General features: G+C 40.7%; 2 protein-coding genes across 3 annotated transcripts in view; both read left to right on the forward strand.

Moving 5' to 3' along the window:
* The first annotated feature begins 1,455 nt into the window (after nucleotides 1–1,455).
* On the forward strand, nucleotides 1,456–9,569 carry ythdf2 (YTH N(6)-methyladenosine RNA binding protein 2). Its single transcript, XM_042387906.1, has 6 exons — nucleotides 1,456–1,670; nucleotides 1,897–1,921; nucleotides 3,109–3,188; nucleotides 4,489–6,186; nucleotides 8,063–8,128; nucleotides 8,503–9,569. The coding sequence occupies exons 1-6, from the start codon at nucleotides 1,644–1,646 to the stop codon at nucleotides 8,524–8,526; spliced, it is 1,920 nt and encodes a 639-aa protein (XP_042243840.1). The 5' UTR covers nucleotides 1,456–1,643; the 3' UTR covers nucleotides 8,527–9,569.
* Nucleotides 9,570–12,155: 2,586 nt separating this feature from the next.
* Nucleotides 12,156–26,322, forward strand: part of si:ch1073-358c10.1 (peptide methionine sulfoxide reductase MsrA 1) — a 50,613-nt gene continuing 36,446 nt past the window's right edge. Inside the window, exons 1-2 of one of the 2 annotated variants that reach the window (XM_042387908.1) lie at nucleotides 12,156–12,293; nucleotides 15,179–15,292. The gene's annotated coding sequence lies outside the window, so the exon portion shown is untranslated. Of the gene's footprint in view, nucleotides 12,294–14,949; nucleotides 15,293–26,322 lie in introns of those variants that run through there. The other variant, XM_042387909.1, reaches the window with a different exon arrangement.

The raw sequence follows: 26,322 nt of genomic DNA on the forward strand, positions 1-26,322 counted from the left end.
GCGAAGCTTAGTTTCATCTAAAAGATTTTCAAAGCCATGGATGAATATCTTCCTGCAACAACTCAACTCTCGTGAGATTTCAGAGCGAGACTTCTCTTTGAAGTCTCCATAAAGTTGTCAGACACATATAATAACAATCTGGGCCTGTCAGTGGCAGAAACAAGAACTTTTAGTGGATGTACATTGATGGGGCGCAACTGCCCCAAAGGATTACATTGCAGCCTGTTTCGTGGCCGCTGCCTGAAGCACTCTTGCTCAGTATGGGACCAGTTTCAAAAATTGTTGTCCCCATTAGTCAATAAGACACAAAATGATGGGAAAATTCGGTCCAGGTTGAAAAATCCCAAAGTTTCCCTTTTGAGTAGTTTTTACATTGCTGCATTGATACTTCTTCCACCACTGGTCACAAGCTGAAAAGGTTGGGAACCACTGGTCTAGAGCAGCAGTTATCTTTTAAAGTTAAGCATTGCCCACTTGGCTTTGCTTGGCCCCCTCCCATAGGCATGCATAGGGTGGCGCTTACCAGTTTGTTTATAAATACTCTTTTAAAATGTATAATTTAGAGAAGGACTGGAAGTCCAATAAGAAAACAATTCATTTTCATTGGAGAAATGTTTATTTCCCACAAACCACCAATTCTTATTGCTACCCTTAGTGGGGGCCCATCGTCCAGGCTGAGAATTGACGGTCTGTTTGAAGATGTTAAAGATCCCCTCCAGACATGTTTTAAGATGTATATAAAATACTCCACTTTAAATAATAATTTGTGACTGATATGTTTTTTCAAAAAAACTTTTTACAGAAATTTTTTAAGTATCTTGTTAAAATCCTTAAATTACATCTCTTCCTTCCCCCTCATTAAAAATTCCAGAATCTATAAATATGCAAATATTTTCAATTTCTAAAGTTTTCCTGCTAAACACAAGATGTCTCCTACTTCACTGTAAAGTTCATTCTATGTATGTGCACTGGAGGCTTCAAGTTTCCACATCACACTTGTACAAATCATAAATCATCATATTTTAGTGAGCACAGAGAAACTTTCCACTTTCTACAGATTAATGTAAAATAAGAAGCAAGTGTCAAACTCAGACAGTGAAGCACAGTGAAGCTAAAACATTCAACTGTAGGAACAAGAAGAAAAACATATCTTTCAGTGGGGGGGACTTTGAAAATATCAAGTTCATCAGAAAATGTTAGCTTTTTGATAGGTTACTCTTCTATTTGTTAGGCTATTTAATATTTAACCTCATTTTAAATTAAACTGTAATGAATATAGACCCTTTTTATGGCATAAAACATTTAAGGACCCCTTTCCATTAGCTGTTTGTTTTTCATTGACATACTTTAAGTGTTATAGCAGGTAGTGCTTTATGTCCATGGTCATGGTTAAAACTAGCTCCTCCGCGCCACTGGGGGGCGCGTGTCTGCTGTAAATAAATGCCATCGTGGGTAGTCGAGGGCCGCCCAGCCATGTTGAGGAGTCTGTCAAGCAAACTGCAGCCCGCCATTGTGTAGAAACCAAGCTCTGTAGAGAGATAGGGGCGCTTGGCTGAAACTCTTCAATAGCTAGACAAATTCTGCACCCTGCCGCTTTTATTTAGGAGTATATACAGTTACACAGGCTCCGGGGGGGAAAAGACATGTCAGCCAGCAGCCTTCTTGAACAGGTAAAGAGAGGTATTTTCTGAACATTTACGAGGGCCAAATTTCTCAGCATCGCGACGGCTAGCGAGGATAGCTTAGCTCAGAGGCAGCGGCTGTGGCTCAGTAGTGCAGTAGGCCTGACCACCTGCTAAAGGAACTGACTGCTGAAAATATATCTCTTCATCTATTTTTTCCCCTTCCTCTCTTCTCATAAATCAAACCTTCATGAATCACCTGGACCCAATCCAGAGACCGAAAGGCCAAACAAATAAAGGTAAGAACAAATATTGTCTTAACATGATCGTCTTGGGTTGAGTGAATGCGGATCTTTTTTACGTGCGGTGCGCGTTGAAAATCTTGCGTGCGCGGATATGATGGCTAATCTCAGGCCTGCCTGTTAGCTGGACATGTTTTTTTTTGCATTAAACATAACTCCTCAATGAAACACAACACGACATTATGTTCAACAAGAGTGTTCTCAATCGTTCACACACTCAGTCTCCTTTACATCCCCGCAACGGCAGTCGTAGGTTCACACAACTAACTAGCTAACTCTTGGCTAGCTAACGTTAAATGGCAACATGATACACATCAGCATCCTTTTCCTGGTTTACTTGCACCGCTTTTTATTGCGATGACAGGTGCGAGAGTGAAGTCTTATTACTCCCTCTCACTTGATATCGGTCACTGTGAAACATTATTGCTACAGGTGCCAACCTAGCACGCTGGCCAGTCGGCTAATGTTAGCCAAGTCCGTCATGTTGAAAGGACTCTTGGCGCTCGTTAACATGGAGACGCTGCGCACTGCATGCAGCTAGCACGCTAGCTATGTGGTTGCTAAGTTAACCCAAAATGACACGTCTTCCGACATGCTTTTCCTGTATCCAAACCGGCCTTGTGCTTTCCCGTCATCATGCTGTTCAGACTGTAATGTTAGGCAATATGTTTTTAACAACCAGTTTGTTTTTATTTCACTTTTCCATGTCCTGAAAAGCTCATCCAACTCAGTCAGCTGTAACAGAGAACACTAAACTTCTGAATGCAAGGCACTGAACACTGGTTCACCAGCATTTAACATATATTTAATCTACTCTGGAAGTATCACCAATATCATAACCTATCTGTAATTTTATTTTGTCTGTTTTCACGAGGGAGTCTGAATGTCTTTAGTGTTATATCGTGCCAATATGCAACCAGTGCCAAGTGCATTTGATTCTTCTCAGTGGCTGATTCATCTCATTGTGCAAGGCTATGCTGTGTAATCTGAAGCATATTAAGCTGTTATGTGATGTCTTATTGTGCTCAGTTTAATGTTTTTTTTTCTGGTGACACAATAATTGCAAGGAGTGGTATTGTTATGTAATAGGCGCTGATGTGAAATTAGCAGATAATGTGTCTCGTCACTCACGTCTCACAAAGATCTGTATGCTCTGTTTACATCAGTGTTGTTTTTCTTTTCAGTGCAAAACGGAGCTGTGACCCAAAAGGATACTTTGAATGACGATGAGTTTGAGCCTTACCTGAATACTCAGGCCAGACAGGTAAGCTTTATCGACCAGTGTTTGCCCACAGGATCTGCTTTTTAGTTTAATCACTTTTACTATAATGTATCAATGAATGAGTATCCTCAAGTTAGTTTTTTCTCTTAGTGAATTATAAATCTTTTCATTTACATATCTCTAATGATTGAAGTGTAATTCATAGATGTAATCAACAAGTTGGTAACTTCCATCTGCGTTTCATTAGTGGACTTTTTATGTGATGAGTATGTTGATTATTATTATATTGTATATGTGTATTGTACAATCATTGTAAGTACATTTAGAAAAAAAGTAGCTTAATTCCTAAAATATGTACTAGTAGCACATGTTGGAGTCTAAAATAATGATGACCTGATGGCCTGGGTCAATTTGTAAATTCTTTGATTGTGATACAGATCATTGTAGTTTGGCTCAGAGCATCACAACCATACATTTAATGTATTACCTGCCACCTTTGACACACAGGCTAATGTATTATTGTATGACACTTTTGAGATGTAGATTTATCTAGGTGATTGTAAGCTGGATATTGTGTATATACATATGTGTATATGCATAAAGATGCAGAGAATCACTATTCTGTTGAATAGTTTAAAAAAAATCTCTTTTCTGAACATTGAATGTAAGTTTTGAAGTTAATATCAGATGATTTCTATGAAGAGATTTGTTGTTGTGAATTTTTTGGTAACTATTTAACAAGACATTTCTGTATCAGGAGATAAATAGGCATACTTAAACTGTTTTGTTCCAGTGGCCTTAAGGCCTGTTTGTATTTGTGCACATCTTTGCTTTTTGTATTACAAAGAAATACAAGAGGGCCTTAAGGATTTTCAGCTGGATTGAGAGCTTTTGTTGATTATCTTGCTTTCAGTGGCCTTGGATTATATTTCTCTTTACTGTGGTAAATGGGAGTCCCCCTTGTTTAGTAACAGACACATAGTTTGAAGTGGACTTTAGATGAAATGAATGGGGCCTGTATTTTCCTTTTGTTCAAGAGACTGTTACACTTTTTTTCTTAATGTATAGTTCAGTGCTATGCATGTCCTGATCAGAGGGATACTAAGAATGGTAGATTCTTATAGATGCTTTCTGTGTGGTGAATCTTTGCTATATAATTACAGTAATTTAATAACTTTGCTCATCTCTTGTTTTGGTCTGACTTATTGGATCTACAAGAACAAGGTATATACATATCAAACAGAAGCTGATATATTGTTATCAATTAAGTCTGAGTGTGTTGTTGCAAAGAATGTTCTTTTTTTTACAACTTGTGACTAAAACAAATTCTTTTTCTATTTAGAGCAATGCCTATACGGCCATGTCGGACTCGTACATGCCCAGCTACTACAGCCCCTCCATAGGATTTTCCTACTCCCTAAACGAGGCAGCATGGTCCACAGGTGGGGACCCTCCTATGCCTTACCTGGCCTCCTATGGACAGCTGAGCAACGGGGAGCCCCACTACCTCCCGGACGCTATGTTTGGCCAGCCAGGCCCCCTGGGGAGCAACCCTTTCCTGGGTCAGCACGGCTTCAACTTCTTCCCCAGTGGCATCGACTTCTCAGCATGGGGTAATAGCAGCTCTCAGGGACAGTCGGGGACACCGCAGAGCTCAGGCTACAGCAGCAGCTATGCCTATGCTCCCAGCTCACTTGGAGGTGCCATGATCGATGGACAGTCCCCATTTGCACCTGCTGCCAACGAGCCCCTTAACAAGGCACCTGGTATGAACAGCCTTGACCAGGGCATGGCAGGGCTTAAGATCGGTGGTACTGCTCCTGGTGGAAATGGGGACATGGCTCCTAAAGTGGTTGGTTCTGGCTTACCTGGTGGGGGTCCCCTTGGCCCTGTATCATCTGTAGGACCCCCTAGCATGCCTCCTGTCTCAATTGCCCCTGCCAAACCTGCCTCCTGGGCAGATATTGCCAGCAAGCCAGCCAAGCCTCAACCGAAGCTGAAAACCAAGGGTGGCATGGCCGGTGCCAATTTGCCTCCTCCGCCCATTAAACACAACATGGACATCGGCACTTGGGACAACAAGGGTACCATGCCTAAAGCTGCCACCCCTCAGCAGGTGCCCTCTATTCCCAGCAATGGGCAGCCACCCAATCAGGCTTCCCCACAGACCGGAGCTACCGCTGCAGGGAACCCACAAATGCCCCTCAGCAATGGACAGCTGGTACCCCCTGTTTCCCAGATGGGGCAGCATCAGCTTCCACCCGGTGGACAGCCAGGTATGGCTCAGATGCCCCAGTCTCCTCTCTCCCAGGGTCCTCCTCCTCCCCCAAGCCAACAACAGCAACCCTCTCAACCTACTCGCTGGGTCCCTCCACGGAATCGGGCCAATGGATTTGGGGATGCCAGTGGGAGTGGTACAGGCCAGTCGCCTCCCACCTCCTCTGGTGTGGGCGTGGTTCCTGGAGTCCCTTCTGAGCCTCACCCAGTCTTAGAGAAGTTGCGTATGGTCAACAATTATAACCCCAAGGACTTTGACTGGAATCCCAAGCAGGGCCGGGTGTTTATCATCAAGAGCTACTCAGAGGATGACATCCACCGCTCCATCAAGTATAACATCTGGTGCAGCACGGAGCATGGCAACAAGAGGCTTGATGCGGCGTACCGTTCGTTGGGTGGCAAAGGGCCGCTTTATCTTCTGTTCAGTGTAAATGGAAGTGGGCACTTCTGTGGCGTAGCAGAGATGCGCTCGCCCGTGGACTATAACACGTCTGCTGGCGTGTGGTCGCAGGACAAGTGGAAGGGTCGTTTTGATGTGCGCTGGATCTTTGTAAAGGACGTTCCCAACAGTCAGCTGAGACACATTCGACTGGAGAACAACGAAAACAAGCCAGTGACCAACTCTCGGGACACACAAGAGGTGCCACTGGACAAGGCCAGACAGGTGCTAAAGATCATCGCTGGATATAAACACACCACTTCCATCTTCGATGACTTTTCTCACTACGAGAAGCGTCAGGAGGAGGAAGAGTGTGTGAAAAAGGTAACAGAGTTATTGCTGAATAAAGTAACAGATAAAACAAAAGATAAAAGATTCATTTAAACCAGGTGCTCTGCTTTTAACTTATGTAGAAAAAAGTGCAGTGTATGAAACCGGTTTGGATGCGCGTGCATGTACAACGCTGCTTTTTGCATTACAAAGGAATACAATTGTCTTGAGGATTTACAGCTGAATTGAATCTCAATGCACCGTAGGATATTTTGTGACTTTTCTTTCTCCAGTTTTTTACTGTGGTGTTTTGTTTCCTACCTGTTGTTTTTATGTATTGCCATGCTTTTAAAATAGAACAGTGAACACCGGGAAATGTTTTACTTGGTGGCATTCACTCAGAGTTCATATTATGACATGAAAAGCTTTTGAAATATTCAGGGGATTACATGAGAATGTATTTGAAAATTGAATTAATTGGTTTATATTGTGTTTTAGTTGTTTCATTTTGATAGGAATAGATTCCTCCTGAAAAGGCTGTCCCAACAGTTGCACTGTAATTTTTCATACCATATGTCTTTACTCACTGGAAAGTATTGGATGAAATCTGTTTAGCTGTTTTGAACTTTTGGCATCAACATAAGGAACAAAAATAGAGCAAATATGTGTTGCAGTGCACATAATGTAGTTTGCATTTCTTTCTAATTTTGGAAAGGTTTAATACTGGGGGCATTGATGTCCTGCACACACATTTTGTTGCCTCTTTACCTTTTTAGAGGGGCAAATTAATGTAGAAGTAAGCCAAGACAGCATAATATTGGCTTTGAACCATAACACAGCAGCCATTCACCTTTTAGGTAAATTGCCATTCTTTGCCTACTTGCTATTATATGGAGAGCACACTTGTTTGTTTGTTTTTTTTCCTGTAGATGTATATTTATTATCCAGTGTGTTGTGATTTTAGTAGGTTTATCCCAGAATTGTTCTTCTATATTGACTTCACTGTATCTCATTTGAGGTATGCCTTAAAAGGAATTTGTATCTCTTGTTAAAAAGTGCCGCTTAAATTTTACTGTTTAGTGCACATGAACATGAAACAAATGCAAGATGTCCAGGATCCATGAAACATGTAATTTATGATTATCGATTTGGGAATATTGGGTTTATCTGCTGCTTGCTTCCTAACACTGGAGAGCAAGCAGAACATCTATACATAAACAAGTATAACAACCTTGGAGCAACTATAACTAGACAGCAATTTAAGGTATCATTTGTTTAAATATTGTAATAATTCAATTGTTAAACTTACAGTATTTTTGGATATTAATTTAGAAATGTGATATGTTGTGATTTTTTCATCACATTTTAGGGGTTAATATGTGTCAAACTGAAGCAAGCCTCACAATTTTCAGTTTTCCAAAGCGATTGAATTCTCAATCTTAAGTGCCATCTTTCATTTAATGCAAGTCAAACCACTGGATAACTAGTGAACATGTTATGACAGCAGTAAAATGATGGACCAAATACAAACTTTTTGATATTAGTATATTTTAAAATAACCTGAATAACTTTTTCCATTGCATGCATTGTTTAGAAAGTATATTAAAGGCAGTTTTTGATCATCGGTAAACATTATGTAAGAGGAGGTTTTTAGATTTGACATGTGAGATGTTTGACTCTACCTAAATCCAATATCTGATGTCTATAGACAGTCTGCATTTTAGCTTTTGATCATGACTTGCTGTGGTGAATGTGAAGTTGGCATACTCTTCATCAAAATCTTACTGCTGCACCAAAATGTGTACTGGTTTCTATATATATAACTTTTTTTGTCAAATTTATACAAATTATTTTGAGCATATTGCGTTTGTTGGTTTAAATCTGAAATTGTTCCAAATGCGCTCAGTTTTCACTCTTCTATGTATGACAGGTGGAGGTCCAAGGCAGTGAGCCATATCCCAGCAACCCAAGCAACAGGAGTCATTACAGGCTTCAGGTAACTTTCCTCATCAGCGTTATTTGATCTTGTTATTTTAATACTTGATGGAGAGATTGCTGACTGAAATTATTCATATACACCCGGAGCTTGATATGTGTTCTCATGAAGAGTTGTTTATTTGTTCTTGAGAAATCAAGCATTTATATCCAAAACCTACATCTGTTTGAGTTTCCATTTGGAGTTGGGCAAGAGTTGCCCTTTATATAACGCATTAAATGTATTTAAAAAGTGCTGTCAGGACTTGTGCACTTTTGGCTGCTTGAATGAATAAACCAGGAAAACCTGGCGTTATCTAGGTCAGCTGTAATATGCAAATATTTTGACAGTTTTATTTTGTATTATGTCTAATTCGCTGTCTCTTTGTGTTCTAGGAGCGCCAAGGACGAGTCAAGTAACAGTTGGTGCTTTGGTCAAAAGACTGCAATGGCCCCCCGCTAAAGCCCTGTCCACCCCATTACGTCATTACATCCAGATCTCTAAGAAATTCTAATAGGGGTGAAGAATTAACCAAGGACAAAAAATTAAATGAAGACTCTTTTGATTTCTTTTGACTTTAAAGACTTACTTCGAACTTGTAGTAAAAAAGAAAAGGAAACGATTATCCATAGGACTACAACTAAATGCATAGCATCCTTAGGTGAAATCTTTTTTTGCCCCACCCCATTCCACTACATATGCTTTTTTTTTCCCTTGTATGCTGCTTTTTCCTTTTTTAAACGAAAGGATCATCCTCTGTTTTTATGGTCCATGAGCAAGTCTGTAATTCTCACACAAACACACAAATCCAATAGAAATTTGTAGTGTTGGCTTATAATAATCTCCCAAAGTCAAGAATGGTCTGTTTGTCTCATTTTCTTTGTTAACTCCCCCCCCCCCCCCCACACCCTCACCTGTCTTCTGAGGATGCTCACATCTTCAACCAGGACCCAGTGGAGTTTCCTCCTCAGTGGATTTTCATCGTAGGCAGGTGTCAACTACGCTCACTCCAGAATCTGTTTCGTACATGCTTGCCATGTTTTTGTTTGAGAGGACTGCAGATGTTCAAAATGGCCCTCTATTTTGTTTTCGGATGTGTTGGACGGAGTGTGTGGGGAAGGTAGGGTGTGGAGGATCTGGAGAGGAAGAGTAAGGAAGGGGGTCAAGAGTTTGAAAGCAGAAGAAATGTTAAGTTGATGAGCTTTGCTCAGTGTATAATTTCATGGTCTAAAAAAAAATTTGGGGCCCTCTGTTAACAGTCTTCATTGGACTTTATTTACCCTCTTTTTCTTTCCCTTGGACAAATTAATTCATTGTTGCTATGGGCTGCTTTCTTGTTTTTTGTTTTTGTTTTTTTTTTTCTCCTTTCTCCGTTTTTCTAAAGACAGTGATGCGAGTGGCCTTGCCCCCACTCTTTCTATTAATCAGTTCAAAAGTAATAAATGTGGTATATTAAGCAGAACTGGTGTGCATTCCCCTTGTTTGACTGTAAAGCAGTTTTGTCATGCAGCGTGTCTGTGCATTCTTTTCATCTGTTTTTCTTTTTCCCACAAGGGTATATGAATGAATGTTTTGGTTTTTTTTTCTGCTAACCTTTCATACTCAACCCGTCCGCTCCCCATTCTGACCTCAATTTTCACCACTGTACCCTGCATTTCTTACCTCTCTACTTTCCAAACCCGCCTTGTCCTCCACATGCATCTTACCGTTTCTGACTGCTCAGCCAACCATAACTATAATATCACAATCAGCTTCCACCATTTTCAGAATGTCATTGTTGGTGAGTAAAAAAAAAAAAAAAAAAAAAAAAACAGAAAAAAAACGCAAGGTCCTCTTTCAGAACTACTGGCTTTTATTTGTGGCATAATAAAGATGCTCCACAAAGTGATGTGTGGCTTTTTTTCATCATTAGCTATTTGTTTTTCTTGAGTCACGTGGGGTGGCCAGCTGTAGGCCTACCTTGTGTTGTACCCTTTTAATCACAGCAGGTGGAACATCAATATACCTGACATGCTACATGGTTTTACTATGTTGTATTTTATTTACTTTTTGTATGTTTTTGTGGTCGTACACTGTACAATATCCCTCTAAAATAATTTTACATAAGGAATGAATGGGTATAGGTTTATAAAGATCCCTTATTAACAGTCTAATTTGTGTCAGGACTGATTCCAGGTGCTTGAAAGGTAAGCAAAGACATTAACGATGTGATGTAAGGAATGTGAATGAAATATATTGTTTGACATTGTTGCGTTTGATTTAAAAGTTGAGAAAAATGTGATCTTTTGTCGTATAGGCCTACCTGTGTTCATGCTGTGGAAAAATGATCTGCAATCCGCCATTTTCTCCCCTCGTCTGTGCGGTTGTATTGAACGTAGTGGCCACAAGAGGGCGACACAGCATCAGTATTATTCACTGACGTTCTTTACCATCCTGACCATACAGTCTATGATCCTAACAGGTTCTTCAGCCGGATGTTTCAGCATTCAAGGCCTTCCGTATATTCTGATTATAATGTCTATTTTGGCCTCTTGTTAGTACCGACGGTTAAATATAACTGTTTAATTAAAAAAATATATAGTTTATGGCTAGTGCTATGTGGTCCAAATGAAATTATCATATTGGAAAAAAGAGATTGGATGGATTTATGTGGCCTAAAGGCTACAGAATATAGCCTACTAACACACCACCAGCAGCAAGACTGATGAAATTTGGCTACTACATTTGAGATTTTGCCTGAGCCACAAAAGCAAGCCTATTTTGTAGGCCCACCACCGACATTTAAACCACCTTTCTTCCACACTAGTCTTTTTAAACAAAGACTGACACAAAACAATAGGTAAAGATCTTTTCTGTTATTTGCAGCTTTACATTGGTTTGCAAACAATTAAAATATGATTTTTAACTATAATTGACTGAGAAAGACAGAAATGCTTTCTTTTTACCTTATTGTCAAACACTGGCCTCCAAATGTAGCCTAACTGTGATACCCTACATAAAGACCAGACGAAATAATGTAGACCGATACCCTTCATACTTAAATTCACACAAAATTTTGTTGGCTAGGCCTATCAGAAGCATTAACCAAAGCAGTAGTTTCATAAATTTGTATTATTAGGTAATAAGGTCCAAATAATGATTGCACATTGCCACATATACACTTCCTTTTAAAGCACTAAAACTGAAGAACTCAAATAGCTGCCTAGCCCACAGTCACAGCCTCATACAATAATAGTATGAAACATAATAACAGGGGCCTACATTTTATTTAGGACTATTGGGCATTTTTAGGATACTCAAAGATGCGTAGTGATAGTTTAATGAGAAAACAAAATAAGGCCAGGTTAACTATTTCATTTGTTTATATTTGCAAAACTTTAACAAGTGATGGGCTATAGTTAGTGTACAAACTTTCATGAACTAGTGGTTTAGCAGGGGAAATGATGCAAGAGGAAATTGGGAGAGTATCACTTGCAGCTTTTAGGGACTGAAGTGCAGGGTCATGTGTGTGCGTGTGTGTGTGCAATTTGTGTTACCTTATTGGGACCTTTTCCTCTATAAACAGCGACCTTGTCAGGGCCAGTAGTCCTATAGGGACCAAAGCCCAGTCCTAATGAGGCAAAACATCATTTCTAAGGTCCTGGTTAATGGGAAACATCGGTAATTTTTCAACCTGGACCCTATTTTCCCATCTTTTTATGTCTAAGTGACTAATGGGGACAACCATTTTTGAAATTGGTCAACGAGCTGCAATGAAGCCTATCTGACCACTAAAAAGGCTTGTTTTTACCACTGACAGGCTCAGAATGTTATTATAAGTGTCTGACATCATTATGGAAAGGACCATGCAGAGAAATAACACATTTTTCTTCACCTTTTGCTTGATCCGGTCTGTTTATTATTGTGTCTAACCAAGTCTCTCTCAAAAGTCTCACTCTGAAATATCGCGAGAGTTGAGTTGTCAAAATCAGCTAAATATTTAGCCATGATTTTGTAAGTCTTTCAGATAACACTAAGCAATGCTTTCTGTACTCCAACACAACAAACTCCTCCTGGCACTCCTCCCTCCAACTCTGCAATGGCTAGCTGATAGCTGATTTTGACAACTCAACTCTCGTGATTTCAGAAGAGACTTCTTGAGCTAGACTTGGTTAGACACAATAACAAAGACTGGATCAAGCAAAAGGTAATAAAAACAAAACAAAAAAACCTGTTTTATTTCCTTTTATGGTCCTTTCCATAATGTTGTAAGACACTTATAATAAAATCTGAACCTGTAAGTGGCAAAAGCAAGCACTGTTAGTGGACGTACATTGACGAGGCGCAATTGCCCCAAAGGATTACATTGCAGCCGGTTTTTCGGCGCCAGCTGGAGCGCTCTCGCTCAAAACTGGACCAATTTTTTTTTTTTAAAGTTGTTCCCATTAGTCATCTAAGTTAGATACAAAAAGGGTCCAGGTTGAAAAATACAGAAGTTTCCTTTAATGAGGTTCGGCTAAGGTTAGGCATAGAGTTTGGGTTAGGCCGTCCACAATGAATGGAAGTCAATGCAATGTCCTAATAAGGATAGCTGTGTGTGTGTGTGTGTGTGTGTGTGTGTGTGTGTGTGTGTGTGTGTGTGTGTGTGTGTGTGTGTGTGCCGAAAGAGGGGGGGTCGACGGCACGTGTCGTGTCTGCGTTGTGGGTGCGTGGAAAACACGCTGCCCCGAGGGGATCTCCTGTGACCCTTATCTGCGCGTCTCCGGGGACGCCTTTTAGCCCCTACTGGGATGCAAATGAACGGCCATAAAAGAGAGGCAGACACAACCAGTGAGACGATGGAGGAGAGGAAGAAAGGGAAAGGGGACCATGGGGAGAAAGTGGAGGAGGAGGAGGAGGAGGAGGAGGTGGTGGTGGTGGTGAAGGGGGTTAAGGGCGAAGAAGAGGAGGGGAGGAGGTGAACACTCACATCTCAGAGCGCGCATGAAGCTGAATGCATAGAGGAGATGGAGAAACAAAATAAGTTGCCCTGCAGTGGTGAGAGGAGAAATTCCTCACTGTTATGATGACAGCGGTGTGTGTATGTGTGTGTTGGTGGAAGTCTACTTGCTTTTTTTCATGTGCAGAATCTCGATACTGTTCACTAAATACTGTGCATACGAGCAACTCGAATTATCATCAGTAATAAATCTCCTTTCCTGACTTCAATAAGCTCTAATTCGGACAAAATTTTACATATATGTATACATATTAAATAAGACAAAACGACAAAAATCAAATATCTTTTGCATGAACTCATTTAAGAGGTTATATATTTCAAATATTTGACTATGTGGCTCTGCATTTCTGTAACCACATAATGAAAAATACTTAAAATATTGTCTGATATAGAAAGTATTGTTCAGTCAAAGAGCCACGCATTAAATGCGTGGTGTCTGTGTGTTCATATTGCACTGCAAGGTCATGGTTCTGCTTTATTTTCCCCTCATTATCATAAGGCATCCATCTCTTTCTTCCATTAGTGACGCTTCACCATGTCGCCAACCCGACCTCTATTTACATGACTAAATTAGATTTCTTCTCTCCTTTCGTGCGTTTTGTTTCGGGAAGCGTTCCTCTTAAATGCAATATGTATATATATGTATGTATATATATATATGCACTGAAAAACTTGCAATATTAGATAATATGCCTGGAATGCTTTATTTTTACTTTAAAAAAATGTCAAATGCCAGTTTTAGTCACTTTATCACATTTAATTTGCACTGAAGACCATAATAGGTTACCCGTGTGTCACAATGTGTTTTTGTTTCAATATAAGATGAAAAAATAAGTAATTGTTTCAAATTTTATTTTCAAGTAAAAATGAAAAATGTCCATCACACTGTAGGTCTATAATTCCACACCTGTCACCAATTTGTCAGCATTATTTTGCATCATAACTGAAAGCAGTAGGAGCTAAAAAAAAAAAAAAAAAAAAAAAAAAAAAAAAAAAAAAAAAGGTTATTTAGAAATAAGAATATGTCATGATGATGAATGTTTTTATCACGTGAGGGGGCCTATATGCGGTCACCTGCTCTCCATCGCCAGGGGTCCCGCACTGTTGACTTATTGAGTATCACCCCCTTCATTTCTCTTAGTGTCCCAATTCTATTGAGAGTTTTGCACATGCATAATGTGTAGACAGGCGTAGGGGCCTGAAAACAGTTGATGACCTCTGTTTCAACATATGTGGCACACTTGCCCTCTGCACGCTCTAATTGTGTGGAGGTGACAGGCAATAATGAAATGTCATCCGCTGGTATATTGAAACATAAAGAAGCATAGGACTACTATAGATGGAGCTGTATTCTATAAAATGCCTTTTTTATTTGTGTGTTATTATAATCTTAATCTTACTTGCCTAAAATTTACACTGAACTATGTTGCATGTTTTTTTTTTGTGATGGTTGTCCATTCCTCCTATATTGAGTCATATTTTGACGTGACTAGCCTTAAATCGTTCTACATTTACAGCTACAGCAGTAAATAAAATAGATCGAAAGGAATCTGTGCAGAAATCCACAATTTCTTTTTTTTTTGTTGCATATACCGCCTCCGTCATCTGAGATGTAGGTCAACTCACATCTCTATCAACCTACAGCTTGAATCATGTGATGTAGCTCTGTGATTGTAGGAGTAGAAACTAAGTTCATTATTTAAATTGCTTAATGTGCTTTGGGCCTTTTTACTTTGAAAAAGAAAAATACTAGATAGCACAAATAGAAATGTAATCCATGAAATGACTTCTTTATTGAGACTTTTTGCATAACAGAAACACAAACAAAGGTGTGATATTGAAATTCACAAACAAAAAGACTGTAATTTCAAATGAAGTACAAAGCCGTATTCACATGGAGTATGGATGATCGTGGAAATATATTTAGAGAATAATAAATAAAATAAATCAGCATGCATGAGAATGATTCCTGCCTTTTATGATGGGCCTTAATGGCAGAAATGAGTAAAAAAAAAAAACAATAATTCTCTTACAGCAGCACATCATGCTCATATAGCATTCTCACCCTGTTTTTCCATGTTGCTCTCGGATAGGGCAAGTGTACGCTCATGCGTAAACACACAGACCTTTGAAGTGGCCCTCTGTCACCACATGGCAAGTCCCCCTGGTGTGATCCCTCTGTCCATTTGGCCACAGGACCGACACTGGTAGGCTGCCTACGGCTCTGTCTGTTCTGACATTATGGAAACCAGCGTATTAGTTAGACTGGTGCCCAGAGATTATGGTGTATTTATCTCTGCTATGTTTTCTGTATGTCTCAGTAATACCCCTCTTAAATCTCTCTCGGTTGCATTAACTGTCTTAGGTCACTTCTCTGTAACCTCTTTGCCTAATGCTTATTCTCCAGCTTCTCTATCACTACTGATGTCAGTGCTTGTTAATCTCATAGGATTGTAGCGAACGCGCGCATCTATCTGTAGTTATCAGTGCCACTCTACTGTCCTGTAGCAGCTATGTGCTGGTTTCTCAGGTGAGCGAAGACTGTGGCTTCTCTCTTGGCATTCACCGCGTGCCTTAATTGTATTGAAATTAAATCAAGGTCCACTGTGAACACAAAGAGCTCAAACCCAAACTTCCAAAACGTTCTCAGCTCCTTTTCATATCTTGTCCTCCTCTGTCACTTACCCTGCTTTCAGCATCACTTTCCCTCCTTTGTTCCAAACCATTTAAACTGTTGTTGCACTTCAATTTTCACCATGTACACTATTCTTAATCGCTGTCACCCCCAGAGTCTCACAAGTGCATCCTGTTTAGTTTTTTTCGTCAGTCCATCCCTGTTTGACTTTCCTCTTTCCTCACCTGTGATCTCTCCTCCCTGTGGACTCAGAGGCAGCTATGCGGTCCTTTCACACGTCAAAGTGCATGCTAATCCCACACCGACATGCATGCTCTCTTTGCAATGAAAACAGGTTTCTAATACAGACAATACAGAAATAACACACATGATAGAAAGCCGAAGACATTGTGATTCTTCTGTTTAAACAGCCCAGAGTGTATAAATGCATGCATGCATTTGTGGATGTGTTAGAGAGGGTTACCAGCAACAAAATGTGAAAAAAAAAAAAAAAAAAAAAAAATTCATCTAGTGATCGTCAAAGCAGCATTCACACCATTAAGGCATTCTCTATATACACATACTACATACAGCACATCATTAAAAAGCACCACAGAGAGAGGAGAACACAGAGAAACAGGGAGTGAAATAGAGCGAGCAAGCAAAGCTACCTTTGTTGCACCATAAAGAGAGCAGCAGCCCAGCTACCTGATTGCTACCATTCCTGCAGACCATCTTCCCCCTCAGAGCAAAACAAAGGATGGCGACTAGATATTTATGAGTACACACTGCGATGCGCCGCTATGCCTTATCCTCGCCATAGCACTGCCTCCGCTGATCCTGGTTAAGAGCTTGGTACGGTTTAACCAGACCAAGCAGTTCTTCATTACAGTTGGTAAAGCTGTGTCGTTATCTCCCCCTTACACTCCCTCCCTCCCTCCATCCCTCCCTCCCTCCCTTCTACTCTCCATCTCTTCTCTACTGTTCTCTCTCTCTCTCTCTGTGCACTCTGCGCATGTAACTATAGCCATGTACAGACTGGAGAACAGGATCTAAATAACAACAGTCTCCATCTTCTGATTCATACATGCACAAATTAATAATTTCATAAAGGGTAAAAACTGATGTATGACACAAAGCAAAAACGTAAGAGGAAGAATTTAGCTTCTTTGCTATTACGCAAGACTCTCACATCCAGAAAAACTGCATGTTACATTTAAAATCCCTTTTCTTTTTAAACTTTTAATCACTGCGCTTACTTCCTTTTCTATTTTAGCTATAGAATATTACTGTAGCACAGGCAGAATGGGGTTTTTCTCAGATCAAATATATCCTTCCTCTCTAAAGAAAAGGTAAAAAAAAATAGCAGAGGAGCTGCAGAGTATTTCCTCCTTCAGGTCCTCCTTGGTCCTGGTTTTGTTATTGTTGTTGCTGTAGTTGTAGCTGTGACTGCGCAGCTCCATCCTGTGAAGGTCCTTGTGGGTTGGGAAGAGCAGGGGAGCAGGCACACGGGGGGTGGTGGTGGGATGGCGGGCAAGGGGCTGGAGGGACGGGAGGCAGGCAGGCAGGTGTCACGCATGCAGTCAGGGGAAATAGGAGAGAGGGTAGCAGGAAAAAAAAAAAAAAAAACTCAGCTAAATTCTACCCAGTCACCTCCATTAGAAAAATCCATTTGGATATGCTCAAGACAAAACCAAAAAGGAAGACGGAAAAAGCCCAAGATGTAAAATATACATATATAAGCCGAGTAGGTATATATGTATAAGGATCCAAGGGAGAAGGAGGAGAAGGAGAGAGATAAGGGATGGACGGACGAGGAGGAACAGGCAACTGGCTCACACACAGACACACTGCGCCGCGGCGAAGGCACGGGCTTCAATTTATGCTTTCTGGTCGACACCACCCCCCACCTCACACACTCACACACACACACTCACGCATACACATACACACACACATGCAGACACACACACACACACACACACACACACAGATCGTCCCGCCCCTATCTGCCCCTGTCCCTGTCCTGTCCCGTACTGGATGCGTGGCCCAGCTGATCAGTGCAGAGGGATTAGCCAACGGGGCCAGCTGGCAGGGATTACACAGGCAAAGTGGGGGAGGTGTGTGTGTGGTGGGGGTGGGAATGGGAGGGGGGGGGGGGTGTGAGGGGTGAGGAGGGTAGGCCTAATACTGGGGGGGAGGGGGGGGTGGGAGGCCCTGTCTTGTCCTGCACACACACACACATACACACACACACACACAGATACACACAGATGTGCACGTAGACTCGACACACACATACATTCATTCACATATAAAACACATTCACAAGGACATTTCATGCAGATGCACTAATGTATCATGCACCAGTGCCTGAACACAATATGAAATGCTTACAAATATGGCTTTGCAGTGAATGCATCGGCTGCAGCAGCGCAGACTGCAGTGGTAGCCAGCCAGTAATGCGTACGGTGCATCCTCTCGCCCCGGCGAGCCACGGCGACGCACAGTGTTGATACATGTATGTAAATGTGCAGAGGAGGCAGCGGGGGATGGATGGATGGATGGATGGATGGAGGAGGGCGCCGTGAGAGGGGAGGGAACCCCACGGGAGAGCAGGGCCAGGCTGACAATGCAAGGCTTTGACCCTTGACCCCTCTCTGCTCCATCATCCGCGGCCATCAGCTGATCCCGGGAAATGGACAGCCGCAGTAACACCCCCTCCCCTTCTCTTCCCCTTCCTCCTCTCATACACACACAAACACGCGCACATGCACACACACACACACACACACACACACACACACACACACACACACAGACTCGTCCACTAACAGCGCTGAATCTACCAGGGCCAACCTCACCTCTTTTTTTCTTTTTTTTTTCTCCCCTCCTTTTCCATCTCTCGCTCCCTCCAGCCCTCCATTGCTCTTTCCCGTCTCATGCCTCACTTCACCACTTAGCTCGTCCCGATGTCCCTGCTCCTAACCTTTCTCATTATTTCGAAATGCGTCGACATCCAGAACTGTTATATCTATGCAGGAAGAGATCCCTTTTTGTATGAGTATATTTTTTTATGTGTACGTGTTTTGACTGATCCCACAGAAATTTTTGCTTACATTTGCTTTCAGTTTTAGTTGCATCCTTCATGTAGCAGTTACAAAAATTACATTTTGCTTTGAAATGAAACAATCTCCTCTTCAGTATTTTAAATATATTTTACCTGAAGTGTGTGAAAAATTGTGCAGTAAATGTTTTATGATAATGAACATTCAAAAATACATTTTAGGGTAAATACATTGGCTTTTGAGGTGATTAAAATACACATTAGTAACACTGTTGTCTATATTCTGTACAACTTGATTATTATGATTTTCTGTACTGTTTATCTGTAATGTGCAGATACAAATTATGCTGAAAGTTTGAACCATCTGGTTTTCAGTCACTGCTGGTATAGTGCGACATTTGCCAGGCATTACCAAAAACCGCGCAGGCTAAACGGCTGCATTTCTGCCCGGTAGCGATCTGACACACATTTACTTCACACCCTTTGATCTCCATTTTGGTGAAAGCGTAAAATATCTATTTCAGTATCACACAGAATTACATACCTTGATGGGATAAAATGTCCTAGAATTTGATATATTATTTTTCATGGAAAATACGATCTGCCTCTAGTCTGTCACTAAATCTGCACAAACCTGCCAGGTATATAGGGATAATTCAGAGACATGTTCAGTTAGTATTAGTTGTGTCGAGTGTTATTTTGTGAAAAGCTAAATGTCAAAAGTTTTTGCAGACTGTCAACAGCAGTTTGAGCTACAGTATGTAAGACAGAAATGCGGCTCAGTCCAGTCACACACACACACACACACACACAAACTCATGCATACACATGCAAACAGAACACACACATAGAGGCAGACATAGAGTGATTTCTGTAAAATCAAACAGACATTTTGTAGGGCCTCGCAGGCAGAAAAACAGCGGCACTGTTTTATAGTAAATATATACAATCAGACATGGTTGATGTGTGACAAATAGGACATTAGTTTAGATCTGTTTACATGAAATTCACAATATCAGTGCACCAAAGCTTTGGGGTGGAATGACAGCTTGGCCTTCCACTTCTGAGAGATAGAGTGATGGATTTTAAGAGAGAATATGAGTGAAGAATGGAGGCACAAATTAAAATGAATTCCCTTTTCCTTTATTTCTTTTTTGTGGAATACACTTCATTTCTTTGCTATTTGTGTCAAATACATTTGTTTTGGATTATTTCTGGGAGAAGCCTGGAACTTTAGTATTTATGGGTATAAATTACGAGCCATAAATTACAAGCATACTGTACATGTGTGTATGTTTATGCATGTTTACCCTCATGCATGTTGGCATGAAGAGAGGAAGGAGATTTGTGACTACATTTTGATGTCCCACTACCCCGTCCTCCATTTTAAAAAAAAAATGTACATGTGAGGATGAGAGCGGGGCGAACAGGCATGCAACCCTACCAGCAGACAGCCAGGAAGATCACAGAGAGGCAAGCAAAGAATTTTTATCATACAGAGAAATACAAGGGAAAGAAGCAAGCGGTTATACAAAGAGACAAGCTGGAGACGGAGAGACAGACAGGCAGGAAGACAGAGAGACAGGCCGAGACAAATACTGTAGACAGTGCTCGTCCCTAGTTTGGTAATCTGATGGAGAGATTAGCAAGCAGGCAGCATTTGGGTCGGATTATCGAGTCATTAGAAAAGACTGGTGCTTCAGAGCCTCTCTCATGTGTTAATGTGGCTTTACAGATCCTCAGCGCAGTCTGTGCAGATTGTCTAGATTGTGTTGAGAGTATGCACACTAGATAGTCTTTCAATATGTAAATAGGGCCACATAAACGTGATACTCCACGGGTTGATTTGTTTTTTTAAGAATATATTTAGGTGGCATATGAAATACACCAATCTGTATCACTGATGTTCTATTTTAATTTTTATAGATTAATTTAGTCATTTTTAAATTATCCCGATGTAACAAGAAAGAGTACACGTAGAAGTTTTTTAAATTCTTTTTTTTTTTTTTTTGGATGAGAGAGTTCTACTTTGCAATGCCGCAGGAGTGTTTATTGCAGAATTGAAGTGTATAACACAGAAATGTTCCCTGCATGTGAGTGAAACTGATCAGTATAAATTCCAGTATAAAATCCCCACTTCATGTTTATTCCAGGAAAACTGCTGAACATTATTTACATTTTTTTAATTTCAAATTTTGTAATTCATCACCTATCATTGGAATTTATTTTTATGTAAATCACCACTAAGCATTTTTATTGAAAGTTTTTTTTTTTTTCTCTCACTATGTGTGTGTGTGTATATATATATATATATACAGAATTGACACATTCCTCTGACCTGGAGGAATGTGAACCTGAAGACAAATGAAGGGAGTGAATGCATCAGCACTGTATAGCTGGATAAGCTGTAGCATTTAGCGCTGTGGGTCAGGGGGGAATACTGAGGTATATGGCCTTCATGCACTTGCAAATCATACAGCTGTGATGTTCAGTGATGACGGGATTTAAACAGGATCAGGAGGAAGCCAGAGAGCTTACGTGCGTGTGTGGGTGTCTGTGCAGGGGAATACATGTATTTACAGTAGGTTATGTGGATTTTTGGTATTTGCTCTGTAAATATCAGTGGTGATACACACAGCTCAAATATATGTGCATGTGTGTTTGGTTTGGCAAAGGGATGGGGGGTAGCTGGGCAGTTCATTGACAGCTGATCAATGCTGGTGACACTCTGTGTCAGATGTGCTGATATGGTCCAGTGACCGGAATATCAGTTTCAATTTCACTAGAGTGGGCAATGGAGCCTCTGATGAGTGTGTGTGTTTGTGTGTGTGCAGTTTGTAATATTTAATAGATACCAAAAGATGCATGTGAACGTGATCATGTTTGTCAGCGAGCCGACAATTTTTTTTTTTCAATTTCATACTGACCAAGCAGTTCTTGAACGAGTCTTGCGCAGCGTGTAACTTTACTTCCAGGCCCAACATGTTTAAACATATGCACGCACGATGCTCAAACACTCGCGAACACACACACACACACACACTATCTGATCTAGGTTCCCAAAAACCTTCCCTTTTGCTGCTGCCTCTGCATACACCATGCCCCAGTTCCCCACCCCCATCCCTTTTTGTCAAATAAATTGCTATGTGACCTACTTCCCATTTTGCACCATTTCTCTCATGTTCAGATATTATTGTTTGAACATGAGTGATTTGCTTTGGGGCATACAGTATCAAAGAAAACACGGTGTATATAATATGGGGCATACTGTACTGTTAAGTGAATGAATGAAATGTGTTCTAAAAAATATGGAAATGTTAACATCAGCATTGACAATAATGTGCAAAGGTTGATTTTTTTATTTTTTGGAATGATGGTTTGGTGTTGTTGCAGCATGGCGGCTTCTTTTAATGTGTGGGCAACGCGTTATGAGCATTTTTTTTTTCAAAGGCTTTTGTTTTTAAAATTGCCCTTGTATGATTTGTAATTAAAATACATGGTTCACGTATTTTCTGATTAACACATACAATAATACTCACAGCCCTCATAATAACAGGATGTCTTTGTGATGGTCATAGACTGGGGAAAGAAGGTAAATCAATTTTGCAGCCTAGTTAAGCAGAAAGCACAGTGGTAATTTTCAGTAATAAGCATGGCTAATTCATTGGACCATATTGCATTTATAACCCAGTTAGGTCTGCACTAGTTGGCATCCAGCCTTCTGTTTGGACTTGAGGTGCATTTTTAAAACGCTCCTCACGATGAAGGCGATCTTACGGCACTGTGGATACAGCAGCAAGTGTTGCGAGTGTGCTGCAGTGACTTTTTGAAAAAAAAAAATTTACTGTACATTTATTTACACATTATTTTGTGTATAACACAAGTTTATGTGGCTCCACAAATTTTACTTTAACTGATATGTTTAGCTGTAATTAGTAGATATACACTGTACGTCCGTATGTGCACTCTATTAAAGTTCCTTCTGCTCTCCTTCAAGAACTGCAGAGGGATTATCACATTTCTCACAAAAGACTCCTATTCAGAGGCGTCCTGGAAACCAAATGTTGAAGTGCGCTGTCATGTGGCTGCAACGTCCCTAGTTCGATTCCAGTTGTGCACCTTTGTTTGATATCAGCCTCCTCTCTCTCTCCTTCCTTATTTCCTGTATATTATCAGCTGGCCATAAAGACAAAAATGCAAAAAAAAATCTTTTAAAAAAAGACTTATCCAAAACGTTGGAGATTCACATGCCTCTAAAAGTGAATAGCAGTATGCGTGTGTGTTTTTGTGTTTGTGTATACACGTATAGGAGTGTGTGAGTGTGCGTCTATCAGATCAAAGCGCCCTCCTGCCTTTTTCCCAGCCATGCAGAGATGGCACCGGAGACCACACTGACCCTGATTTATTGGGATCAGAATCCACATGACAGCAATTAATTTACATCCATTAACTACATCGCTCGCTCTCTTCTTCTTTCTTGCTCTCTGTGGACATTTTGCACTCTCGCACGATCACTTTGAACATTCTTCGTTTCTCCCCTCACTCTCTCGACTTTTTCCTTTCTCAGCATGTTCTGTCGCTCTCTCTCCTCTTTAATCAGTCTTGCTCTACCAGTCACTCTCGCATCTCACCGCTCATTTTTACTCAACGTACCGGGATTCCATATTCCTAATCCATTTAGAAGATCTTTAGCAGCCCCTCCTACATCTGTGCATTATGGTCTGCTAAATAAACAATAATGTCATCAAGTTGTGATTATGTGCATGTGTGTTTATGTGTCTCTTGGAGGCATGAGGAACCTACGGCTGGGTGGGAATCGTATGAGTGAACTCGATAAATAATCATTATATTACATGTATTCAAATGTTTGATAACTAAGCATACTATCTATCTAATAGGAACAAATTAAACTGTGCTCAACAAATTGGCTGATTATGATTACACAAGGAATTTGACATTAACATTATAAACTAAGCATCTTGTGATCATTTCAACGGATCCTCCGTGGGATTTGCTCATTACAGCATCCAACTCAGGCAGGTTCTCATGCTCAAGGGCCTCTCTCTCTGCCCCTCACGATAAGACACTATTGCTGGCCTACATCTCTCGCTGCCTCACGCTCCATTCTACCGGATTCTGTCCGCCAAGTGCTTTTTTCCTGGCTTTTCAACTCAAGAAAAGAGACTTTGCTTGAGGGAGAATTTGCCATTTATTTCAGGAGACAAAAAAATGAAAAGGGGTTTTAGCACTGTATCTTTTCCCCTTTTTTTGTCTTCATTCTCTACGCATCTTTGCTCTCTGCACCATTGTGGATTCTCTTCATCCAACTCGGGCCTCCATGCCTTCACTTTGTCCTCAGGGTGAGAGGACCGGGAGAGCACGGCTGGCGAAATGCACTGGGGGTTGGGTGATTGGAACAGCAGAGTGGAGGATGAATTCTCTAGACTCTCATCTAAATCTCTTGTCCATACGAATTGAACAAGCACTCTCAAACAACCACGGACGTGTACAAAACATGCACATACACCATTACACCATTGCACGCACTCCATTACGGCAAGTCCTCATACTGTATGCACGCTTGCTAAGTATAGTCCTGTATTACTGCATGCTCACACGACACATGTGCACAAGCAAGCATTTCATTTGAGCATAGTGCATGTGCAAAATTGAGCAGTCTTTGCCTAATTCTAAATTTATTCTAAAGAGAAAGATTGTGAAAAAAAATGTTCACATCTCTATACCAACATAGCTTGGGGACAGGTTCTACCAGTATCTGTTTAAGGATTGGCTAAGGATATGGTGCGGGAGGAAAAGTTGCAGTTGACAGCAGGCAGAAAGACACTGCAAGGGGAGCGGGGGTTCACAATAAAGGATTTTAAACCAAAGCCTCTTTGGTAAAGAGGAGGGAGGAAGGGAGGGAGGGAAGAATGGGCTGTGGGGGTGGTGGATAGATACAGGATGACACAAGGTCCAGATTAACCCTAATCTCAGGCCTGGTGGTTTAGGTGAGGCTGAGGGACTGGAGGAAGCTATCCCATGCCAGGTGGTCATGAGGAGGTTAAAACTGGGAGAGGGTGGGGGGCACTGGGAGAGGATGGAACAGGGTGTTGCTAGGGAAGACAGCAAGAGAGAGAGAGAGAGAGAGAGAGGTAGAAAGAGATGCGAGTGGAATGAAGTATTTCGATATCTCTTCTTCCAGCGTGCTTTATTCGGATAGAAATAAAACCGAAAATCCGAAATGACTGACCAAAAACAGAAACAGGGAAGATGTTAGTGATTGGGGTTGGGGGTTGCACAGCTAGCAGAACAGCAGGCACTGTGACGGTGGCTGCAGGGTGATTGGATGGTTGGTGCATGGTGACAGTGGCACATGCCCTGGTGCATGGGATTAGAGGGACAGTCAGTAATCTGCTGTTTAGGCTGTATGTAGGGCAAGAGTGGCTTAGCCCAGCCACTCTTAGCACGGGTAGAGCGCCAGAGTGCGAGGGAGAGGAAGTGGACTGGCGTTATATAGCTGCACTCAGCTCGCCCGATTCACCTCTTGCTTTCTCTGTTTGTCTATCTATTTCTATCTCTTTCTTCCAGTACTCTATTAGTATATAGTGTCATGTGATATAAAAATTGGTACCTGCCATTCTGAAATTTAAAACATAAAACAACTAACAAGCAAAGGAGAAATGATGAGAGATAAAAGTGCAAAGTCAGAAAGAGGTTATTTTGCCAATTACTAAAAAATCAGCTTTGGGGAAAGAATCTGGTCTTTAAAAAGTATATATGTATAAAACTATTATTGTGTAACAATTGTGACAAGTGGAAATAAATATTTCTGTCAAAGAAGCAGTGTAACAGGATCCCATTATAAGCCCCATACACAGTACATACAGTGAATACAACCTGCTGTCGTTGGTAGAAACTAAGTACATTTACTCAAGTATTGTACAATTTTGAGGTACTTCGATTTTATGTGATTTTGTACTTTTACTCCACGGCAATTACTACCTTCACTTGACAGCTACAGTTAATTTGCAGATTAAGATGTTACAAGAAATTACTTACATTAATGCAATTGCATTATGAATAATGATACAATAATATAATACGACACCATTGACGGGGTAATTTTGCATGAGTACTTTTACATTTTGTTGCCAGTACTTCTGTGGTTTAACTTGAGTAAAATATTAAATGCAGGACTTTAATATGTAATGGAGTATTTTGATAGTGTGGTATTGCTACTTTTACCACAGTAAATTATCTGAATACTTCTTCTACTTCTGCCTGCTACTGTTTCTGTGTAGAAAAAAACTTGATCTGAAAGAGAATGCTCCTAAAGAAAATATAAGACATTTTACTAAAATAGACAAAACAAGTAAAAACAAACATTTGAAGTACAATTAAGAGCATGTAATTTTAAGTACTGTATATGTTACATTTTATTAAAGTGACAAACATCCAACAGAGATTCAATATAATACAGTGTGAAGGATGCAGGTAAGGGTTCAAGAGAAACCCAAACAATTCATATTGAGCAGAGCTCCTCTTCCTTGTCATGA

This window comes from Thunnus maccoyii, chromosome 16 (assembly GCF_910596095.1).
Source record: "Thunnus maccoyii chromosome 16, fThuMac1.1, whole genome shotgun sequence".
Taxonomy (NCBI): Eukaryota; Metazoa; Chordata; class Actinopteri; order Scombriformes; family Scombridae; genus Thunnus; species Thunnus maccoyii.